The 10,711-nt window shown below is 34.4% G+C and overlaps 1 protein-coding gene across 1 annotated transcript; it reads right to left on the bottom strand.

Annotated features, from left to right (window-relative positions):
• Nucleotides 1-486: 486 nt before the first annotated feature.
• On the bottom strand, nt 487-10,269 carry LOC113118138 (WASH complex subunit 1-like). Its single transcript, XM_026287071.1, has 11 exons — nt 10,156-10,269; nt 9,653-9,793; nt 5,731-5,842; nt 5,279-5,425; nt 4,148-4,284; nt 3,909-4,044; nt 3,612-3,819; nt 2,999-3,178; nt 2,172-2,318; nt 861-929; nt 487-777 (listed from the first exon to the last, which is right to left on the bottom strand). Exons 1-11 carry the CDS (start codon nt 10,161-10,163, stop codon nt 638-640), a joined length of 1,425 nt encoding a protein of 474 aa, XP_026142856.1. The 5' UTR covers nt 10,164-10,269; the 3' UTR covers nt 487-637.
• Between the last annotated feature and the right edge of the window lie 442 nt (nt 10,270-10,711).

The raw sequence follows: 10,711 nt of genomic DNA, 5'->3' as shown, positions 1-10,711 counted from the left end.
TGCATACTGTAGCTCATCCAGGAAGCCTGTGCATATTATGTACAGTATGCATCAGAGATAGGATTTTTCCATATTTATACAGATTTTTATATTTGTAATGGAAAAAGTTGAAGCTCTCTAGTTGAACATTTTAAAGCCAAGAAATTAAGTATTGTATAGAAATGTAATTATTAATACTGTAACTGTAAATTCTGTTGTTCTGTAAATTCTACTTATATATTTGTTATTTATTTTACAGTATAACAGTATCATTGCAATAGTGTTATATAGTTTAATATTACAAAAATATTAACATTATCAAATTTGTTAGAAAGTCAAAGTCATTTTGAAATCATTTGCACTCATGAATCATACACAGATGAGCAAAAATGTGAATGAAGAATGTAAATAGTGAATTTTTCGATGTCATGTTGACTTTAATAATAGATTCTTTCAGACTATAAGGGTTTTAATGACACATAGAACACACACTCTTACACTTGTGTTCATTCACTGACCTACAGGTTACAAAACGAGAGACCAGACGTCTCACTCGACACTTCACAGCCTCTCCTTGGAGAGACAATATCTCCAGACCCTGTCTATGAGGATTTCAGCTCTCCAATCCTGAGTTTCACACTCAACTCTGTCACCATGTTTACGCCTCCCAGTCATCCTCATCGTCTGCAGTGGGTTGCTGTGGCGCAGGAAGGGGCGGGATCACATCTGACATCCTGGCGAACGCACCGGCAGGAGCTTCAGATGAGTCTCCACCCGCCGGGCCCTTCCCAGAGATACCTGTCAAATATTCACAGTGAAAAATGCATCAGTTGGGATTAAAAACTAAGACTGAGGCACTAAATCAATGGTTTCAAACGCACCTTTCCTGCGCATTGCCAATTTATTGAAGAGGTCAGACATTAGGTTTCCACCGCTCACAGCTGCCCCAACTGGAAAAAAGACATCTGTTAGGTAATGCAATAGGAAATAACTGTTTTACACATTACATGGCTTCAGAAGACTATACACTATGAGGATGTACAACAGTGACAGTAAAGACATTACAATATTAGTAAAGAACTCTTTTTTTGTTTTTTTGTGGAATTTAAGTGGAATAAAAGAATCCTGAAAGAAATGGATCACAGTTTCTAAAAAAATATTGAGCTGTTTTCAACATTGACAATGATAAGAAATGTTTTTTGAGCAGCAAATCAGCATATTAGAATGATTTCTGAAGGATCATGTGACACTGAAGACTGGAGTAATGATGCTGAAAATTCAGCTTTGATCACAGGACTGAATTACATTTTAACAATTGTTTTAAATGATAATGATATTTGTAAATACTACTGTTTTTATGGATTTTGTATCAAAAAAGGCAGCCTTGGTGAGCTACTTACAAGTCATACCGATCACTTTTATTGTGCATTTTTGACCTTTTTGGAGACTCCACAGCATTCGTTTCTCATTAACTTTAATTGAAAAGAAAATAGCAGGTTCTATTTTCTGCTAAACATCTCCTTTTGTGTTCATCAGAAGAAAAAAACCCTACAACTGTCTTTGTTATTTTCTGCAGCAAAAGTGCATATTTCAGAAGAATAACAAGTAATAAAGATTATTACGATGCCTTCTTTTAAATCTAAAGTGTGGCATTTACTCTCACCCAAGTACTAAATCATTAGTAATTACCTTTTAGAGATGGCACATTCATTGATAATACATCAGTGAAGAATGTGAAATATCTGAGACTTTGTGAGTCCAGAGGCAGTCGATTTCAGAGCAAATGTCAAGCAGATTTAAAAAGGCTTAATAGGGTAGATTTAATGAAAGTAAATTTCTCTTTTGACCTTTCCAAATACCACAGCGCTCTTCCTTATACCAGCCATACTGAAACACAATGAATTCCTCTCGCTTTAAAAATGAATACTCTTGTACACTTAATGTTGCAAAATAACTGCATGTACATTTTTACAAGTATTCTGGATTGTTCCCAGGGTGTAGCTATGTGCTTACTGGGATGTTGCTTACTGCTCCGAAGTTTCCACACATGGCTTGGCTTTTTAATGCTTCCATTAGCAAGCACTAACCAGTTTCTTAACCTAATAATAGTTTAGCTAATGCTAACACCCTCTAATTGACCCCGTTTGACAGTATGCTTTCAGTACAGAGTGTAAACACTGCTGCCGTCTGACCTTGCTCTTGCTCCTTCTGTTTTTTCTTGCGCCCTTTTACATTGCGGAGGTTTGCTTTGCCGATACCGCCGGCGTTTCGGATTGACTCCAGCAGACTGGCTCGGCCGTCCGACGGCTGCAACACCTCAGTAGGGGCTTTCACTACACCTGATACACACAGAAGTGAAGAGAGTGGTTAACATACACTGACATACAAAATGTTTTTTTTTTTTTTTTTTTTTATTCAGCGAGAATACATTAAATTAATAATAATAATAAAAGACATTTATAATGTAACAAAAGATTTCTATTTAAAATAAAAAGTGTTCTTTAGAACTTTCTATTCAGAACTGAATATTGAAAAATTTATCACAGTTTCCTCAAAAACACTGCTAATAATCAGAAATGTTTCCTGAGCAGGAAACCATCATATAAGAATGATTTCAGAAGGATCATGTGACACTGAAGACTGAAGTAATGATGCTGAAAATTTAAAAATAAATTGCATTTGAAAATATATTTAAACAGACAACTGTCAGTTTAAATTGTAATAATATTTCACAATATTACTGTTTTGACTAAATAAATGCAACCTTGGTAAGCATTAGAGACTTACTGACCACAAACTGAATGGTAGTGCATATAGACAAAAGAAAGAAATACAATTGTGTTATAGTTTTAAATAAATGTAAGTTTTGAAAACTTAACCACCTTTGCTGTCTGAAAACAGCTAGATGCAGGAAAAAAAATAACACTAATCACAACTGAACATGTAAAGAGACCACGTACAACAAACTGCACTAAAAAGACTCTACAAGTCAATAAATCTGAAAAATGAAATCTTTTACCTGTGGGAGGGGCTTGATTTGACATGACATCAGTGCTGTCTGCTGTGATAGGTGGAGGTGGGGGTGGAGGGGGCGGAGCTGGGGAAGTTCCAGGAGGTGGGACTGATACCTGAGTCGCCTCTGGTGGAGGAGGGGGTGGAGGAGGTGGAGGGGGCGGAGCCTCAAGCCTGAAATGAGAGTCTTAAGACACAAACAAGTGATTATTAAATAATAGGATTTTATGTTTATAAAAAAAAAAATCATATTTCAAAACGATATATACACATAATTTTATGGTTGCAATTCATTTTAAAGTACGTGTACTTACCTGTACTTATAGTGTACTTAGTGTATTAATCTAAGAAAGTTCTGGTAATACAAGGTAACTACATGGGGTAGGTTCAGGGTTAGTACCTAGTTATTACAAAGTTATTGTAATTACTATAATAAGTACATAGAATGTACCTGAGGAACAGGACTGTAAAATAAAGTGCTACCAATTTTATAATTATAAAATGTATAATTAAATATTGTATAATTATATAATGATATATGAGTTATATGAGGTAATTATAAATTATCCCAAAAATAAATAAATAAATCTGCCATGATTTAATGTTAATAAAGCTCCCACCAGATCCACTTGATTCGTCATGCTCCGTGCCAAATGAAGGAAGTTCAGGGATGCTGTTGCTGGAAGGAACAGATGGTGCGAACCCTGGGCCGAGGTCAGCGCTGTACATGAGGTCATCAGCGATGCCAGGTAAGTCAGGCAGGTAAGACGGCACATCGATCTCAGGCACTTGCCCCAGGTCTGGCACATAGAAATAATTCTCTGCAGTCTGAGAAGAAAGCACGAAAGTGATATTAATTGAGCTTGCGTCCTGTTTTCAGCGTATCGCTTTATTATAAGTAAGACTGGGCGGCTCACCTGTCTCTCTAGCTGCTCTCTCTTGGTGATCGACAGCGGTGCATCAAACGGTTTATCCTCCTTTTCAGTCTCTAGCATGGTGTGTGTTTTAGTCACGGCGCCCGCAAGAGGGTCAAGGAACACATATTTCTTATAGCTGAAAATACACAAACATGCACAGCGATGATTATACGAGCATTAATAAGGTTGCATCGGCAGTGCAGCATTCAGTCAGTATGTGTAGGAGTTTGTGTACTCACAGGTTCTCTGTTGTGTTGAACAGCAATAAGGAGCTAACAGAGTTGACATTTCTCGGCAGACTTCCCAAACCCTCCTTCGCCTCATCCTCAGAGCGCTTCTTAGTGTTTACACATACTGGGAAATACATCAGCTTCTCCTAGAAAACATATTTATGGGTCATTTCATTAAACATTTCTAACATAAATTTGTGTTGATAGTTTTTTATTGTAATTTGGCATTACAAGCCTAGTGGTAAACTTCAAAAGAACTTAAAAAGTTAAATTTGATGCAGATTTCATTCACAGATATCCTCAATTAACAATTTTTTTTGTGTGTGTGTTTAAAAATAAGCTGAAAGCTGATTGGTTGCCTCCATGAGAGAACTATCCAAATGGCATTTTTTTCATTCAGGTAACAAATGGATAAAGAAAAGTTTTTTTGACAAAACAACAAAGAAAGCAATTGATAAACGGCAAAGAAAAGGCAAATGGATTTTCAAAAAGCTATTTAAAATGTGAATTTAGAAATAACTTCTAATTTACTATTTTATTAAACAACATTTACATTAATCAATGTATTTTTCATTTTAAAATTATTTATTAATGTATTAATTATCTTATTTAACAACATTTTAAAGCATGAATTTAACCGTTTTAAACATGTCAGTTTATTTTGCAATTTAAAAATTATGTATTATTTATTTAATTACATTTTAAATCATAATTTAATTAAACTGTTTTAAATATGACTCTTAATTTATCCATTTATAATGTGTTTATTTATTAAAATATTTATATTTTAAATATTAAACTGATAACGTATTCCTTCATTTTACTTGAGAATGTCTCTACCAGTGTTCCATTAAAATCACAGTTATAGAGTTGATATTTTAATACTATTCCAGCTAAAAAAGAAATAGCAAAATAATGGATTTATTAAAAAGAGGAGCGACGTCTGTACTGTAATGACAGATTATGACAGATTTTTTTATTTATAAAAAATAATTAATTAATTTAAAGGAAATATATATAGAGAATTTAAAGACAAAATGCTAACTCATATTTCCATTTATTTTTTAAAAACAAAATGAGCTATATAGATTTGAAAGAAAGATAGCAGGAGATAAAAAACAAATGACTGAATTTGTTCACCTGGAGGGCCTTGTCATCCAGTGGGCGGAGCTTGCTCTGAACTTTAAAGCGAGGCCGCTTTTGGGAGGCGGGATCTACTGCACCTGTAAAGATGGACGAATATTCCTGCAGTTTATCTGGAGCGGGGTATTTGGCACTGGAGAACACCTACACAAACACATCAGACATAAAACCACTCAGTACAGTGCAAAATTAGGTGACTAACAGTACAATTATTATAAGTACAACATTTCAACAGCAGTCGAAATCATATGGTCCTAAAAATAGGCTTAATTCTAAATGAATTCTTAGTTTTAAAAATTATGACTCAGACCTTTCCTGTTAAGTTTTAATGATTCGTTTATGCCCCACCTACAACTCATATTCACTTTCTGCTCCAGGCATATGCTGCAAAATAAGTTTCTCTTCTACGCTGACTGTCAGATTCTCTGTGTCTGAATCATCTGCATCACCTTTGTGGCTTTCTTGCTTCCTTTGATCTTCTGGACTCTGGCCTGAGCCAGTTTGATCCGGTCTGTGACCGTCTGAAGGTGTGCACGGTTCTTCTCCACGCTCTGAGACACTCTGTCAAAACCAAACCAAGTCAAACTAGAGCTGCAGAATACAGGTGAACACATTTAGATCAGAACTTCACAAAAGTGTAATCTGATATTCAGGCCATTCTCAATTCATTTGTTGTTGATTAAAACCGTTTCACAATTAATCCAATTCAAGCCAGTATGTTTGCTTGATGGATAGCTATTTTTACATGCTCGACATTGCTCATTTAAATTTCAAAATTTAAATTTTTAATCTGCCTATGACAAATAAACTCATTCTGATTTGCAAGTATTTATGAATGAAAAATTCTATGTAAATACTGCATTAAGTACAAATTAAATTTTGTAATTTATTGCAATTTTGTGTGTTTAATGTGCTATAAGAAATAAGGTTATAAGTGCATCATTGATTTTTTTTTTAAAACAGTACATTATTTGCTTAATTTAACCAAGAAAATCCCATTGAGGTACAGCCCTGTAATAGACATGTAAAATACATGTACTTTACCATTTAAGTGATGCTGAAAATTCAGCTTTGCATCTCAGGAATAAATTACATTTAAGAAATATATTCAAATAGAAAAGCTATTTTGATTTGTAATAACATGATACATGATTGAACAGATAAATGCAGCCTCGGTTAGCACAGTTGTGACAGCTGAACCTGGACGAATGAAAAACTCTGAAGCTAATTTTCCAAACATCATGCTGAATAATGGTGTACTGCAGCTCATTAGCAGATGAAACAGCATGTGTACGGTGACCTTGGTGGCTCTACGCCAAGGCCATTTGTCCTGGCTTGATATTGTAATGTCTTTTTATTACACCTATTGTAAGCCATCTTTGTATTGTAAACCTCTTTCGTTTCTGTGGACAAACATTGCAAAAGGGAAAAAAGCTGCCTTGATTGCAGAAGGCAGCTAAAGTATACACCAGGCTGAAAACATCAACAAAATGCAGCAGGAAGGAGAGCGTAATGGAGCATGTGTACAGTCCTATCATCACTACTGAGTCAGTGTGCTCCTCTACACACTGTCTGGAGAGTCCCTCCATTAGAAACAGGGGAAAATGACAGAAGGAGAGGCTTAATGGAGCTGACCTAGAAACGCACTGCTTCTCCACACACACACACACATGAATATGTTCCCTGGACCCCTATGTGCTATGTTGTCACGGTAACGCTGTGGATGGTTTTCCAGCCTGTTCAGCTGGAATTAGCATATCTGAGCACTCACTCCCTCACAACTGCATCTCATGCAAAACACACACCTTTCATTGTGTTTCTCTCCTTTGTGATTTTGACACGGTCTAATCACGCTCCCTCCTTCAATAGCCAGGCGCAACAATAAGGACGTCCTGGTGCCGGTTTGAGGGGGTTTTGGGCCAGCGGACCAAGCTGTCACTTACCTTAAAGCACCAGTGCTGCGTCTACGCTATATCTTATGTTTGTAGATCATGATCATGTGTTTTATGCCTTGCACATATAAATATTTTCTATGTGTTATTCACAGCAAGTTTGTAATTCTAATGATTTCAATATTGTTTTGGATCAACAAGATCAAGGCTGATAATCTAAATAATAAACAGTAACATTGTGAAATATTTTTTAATACTTGTTTTCTATTTTAATGTATTTGAATATGTAATCTATTACATATTCAGAATTCTCAGAATTCATTCTAATGTGCTGATTCGCTGTTTAAGAAACATTTACTGGAATAGAACATTTTAAAGAACAACTTGTATTTGAATTAGAATATATAGAATTATAAATATTTAACTGTTCTGTAAAAAAGCAGTACTGTATAATATAACATTTATTATAGAGCTGAAACAACTAATCGATTTAATCGATTAAAATCGATAATTAAAATAGTTGACAACTAATTTAGTCATCGATTAGTTGCTAAACAACTTTTATTTGCCGTAAGCGGGTCATTTTGTGCATATTTTAAATCTGCGGTCACCAAAGTGTGGCAGTAATGAGCCACCGCAGGTTTTATTCAGCCAGTACAGCAGGAGAAGTAGCGAATAGCCAATAGCTGGCCTCGTTTGTCCCATGCTTGTCACATGCTTCCCGACCCGAACTGCTTCTCCAGTATTCAGCGAGATGGCGGAGACAGACGGCAGTGGAGTAAGCTTGAGAAAGAAAAAGAAAGAAAAAGAAAAAGAAAAAGAAAAAAGCGGAAGATAAAACTAATCGAACGAAGTCCCCCAGAGTGTGGGAGTACTTTACTTTGAGCCTTCAAAACAGAAGAGTAACCTGTAAACTCTGCACTACTGAACTGTTGAACTGTTTAAGACTAAATTTGTGCAGATTCTCCAGTATAATGTTGTTTGCAAATGTTTAGTCGCTAAAGCTAATAACATTGCTTTTTATCCGTTAACATTTAAAGATTTACAAACATGTTCTGTGATCAGTTTGTCGTTTACCAGTTCATAATTAAGTCTTGCAGCCTAATTATGACTGAATGAGGTAAATGTATTTGAAATGCACTTGTTTTCCTAAGTATTCACTGCTCTTTTTTACACAGCGGGTTTTTTGTGTATGTCAATTGTTTTTTTGTTTTTTTTTTCTGGACAACCTTCTGATGGATTTTACTTTAAATTGTGAGTTCCATTCAGGTTTCATGCCACTGGCACTTAATTCAAAGGATTGTTTACAGTTTCACAGCATAAGCTATAAAGCTGTTTCCCAGGTATAAGTTGTGTGTTTACAGGAAAAAAATTAAAATAAAATGCAATGTACTGCAAATGTATTCTGTTTTATTCATATTCTTCGTGAAAATATTTTCTGAAGGATTCCTTAAGCTTTGTTCGGGATGTTAAACTACTTTAGGAGCCCTAAGGACTGACATGGTGAAAACATTATTTGAAATCTCCTTGTGAAATTTGCTAGAGTATGAGTTAGTGTTTTGATTGCAGAAGAGTTTGACAAAGGATTACTAACACATAATAAAACAAAACTCCAGTTATATTTTTGATGAGGATATGACCATGCAAAATTGTTAAAATCTCTAAAACGTCTATTTTGAATAAAAAAATTGTCAAAACTAAAATATAAGTACATAAAGATTAATCGATTAATCGTAAAAATAATCGACAGATTAATCGATTATCAAAATAATCGTAGTTGCAGCCCTAATTTATTATAATATATATTAAACAATTGTAACACTTTAGAATAATGGTCCATTAGTTAATGTTAGTTAACTACTTTAGTTAACATGAACTAAGCAAGAACAATCCTTTTACAGCATTTATTAATCTTAGTTGATGTTAAGCTCAACATTTACTAATGCATTATTCAAATCAAAAGTTGTGCTTGTTAACATTAGTTAATGAACTGTGAATTAGCATGAACTAACAATGAATAACTGTATTTTCATTAACTAACATTAACAAGGATGAATAAATACAGTAGTAAATGTATTGTTCATTGTTTGTTCATGTTAATTAATAAATTAACTAAAACTAACTAATGGACCATTATTTCTAAAGTGTTACCAAAAAAAATCAACTAATAAATTATTTAAAGCAAAAAATTAAATCAATAAATCTAAAACAAATAAAATAAATAAAGAAGAAAAGAAATGTTACATACAAAATATGTAGCTAAAGTAACATACAGTACATGTCAAAAATATTTTTCATAAAGTATATATCCATCTATAAAAAAAATAAAGTATTTTTTGAGATCTGAAAAAGCAAATCAAAAAGTAGCACTCATATATAACTCATTTTGTGTTGAACTGCTATTATATTGTTGATTTTGGCATCTCTGATCTACACAAAGCACTCTGCAGTATAAGAGTGTGTATCAATGTGTGTTTACCTCATAAAGATGTCTGTTGAGATTGTCTCCAGGTACTGTAACGCATCAGTGATCTGATGCACAGCCTCTTCTCTTCTCAGATCCGGCTGGATGAGCGGGACAGAGTACACCTGTCCCTCCAGGTAACGCTTCTGAGTCATCCTACACACACACACACACACACACACACACACACACACCAAAGAATAATTCGATCTGTATGAGACAACTGTGAAATATAAAGTCTTAAGTCATTTTAGTCAGTAGTAGCTGATATGCTGTACTTAAATATGACAGTCAAACACACTCTGTACACTGCAATTGGCATCACACATAATATTCATGCTTAATATGACCGCTATCTGAAACTAATCAGCTGATTACGACACTGATTCTCAATTGATATGCATAACGCGACCATCCTGCAATCACCGCTGAAGAAAACACAGCGGCCAAAAGTACAAACGGATAACTATAAAATATCCATGAAAGGTCGCTGTTAAAACAGAGAGGAAACACTTTACCTGACCATTTATTTGCCAAAAGCGCGAGCGTTCAGCTGCTTGAAAGCGCTCTCAGTCTTTCATGATCAAAACTTCCGCACTCTCAGATCACGTGAGGCCTGACGTCAGCGCGCAGCAACAGGAGAAAACCGCAATCAAAACAAATGTAAAATATATAATTTTTCTATATTTCAGCATTGTATTAATTATTTAAAATTGTATTAAATGTCTATTAAAATGCTAAAACTGACTTTGAATTATGACTTTTGTGTTAATAATTAAGATATGTTGTGTTAATAATTTTACTGTTATTTTTAATTAATGAATTTGTACTATCATTGTCACCATGATCATTGTTATTGCTTCTGCTGCTGCTCTCTTTGATAACAATAGAATTTGGCATTCATCATAATGTATGTTTTCGTGTATTTTTCTGTACTTTAGTGCAGGCCACATTAATTGTAAAATAATTGTCAATGAATGAACAGCTTTCGAAAGTCACTTCTCTTTTTGTGTTGTATTTTGTTAGCAGCAAACCATTCCCATCAATAACTTTAATATTTTTGCCATTATTATT

This window comes from Carassius auratus, chromosome 18 (assembly GCF_003368295.1).
Source record: "Carassius auratus strain Wakin chromosome 18, ASM336829v1, whole genome shotgun sequence".
NCBI lineage: Eukaryota > Metazoa > Chordata > Actinopteri > Cypriniformes > Cyprinidae > Carassius > Carassius auratus.
Note: the sequence above shows the minus strand (reverse complement) of the source record. Positions and strands in the feature narration are given on the sequence as shown.

What these genes read in the sequence shown, in the direction of transcription:
- LOC113118138 (XM_026287071.1), bottom strand. An exon ending in GAGAGCAGCTAGAGAGACAG is followed by an intron (nt 3,820 to 3,908) that starts GTGAGCCGCCCA and finishes CTTTCTTCTCAG; the next exon opens with ACTGCAGAGAATTATTTCTA. An exon ending in TGACGAATCAAGTGGATCTG is followed by an intron (nt 3,179 to 3,611) that starts GTGGGAGCTTTA and finishes TTGTGTCTTAAG; the next exon opens with ACTCTCATTTCAGGCTTGAG.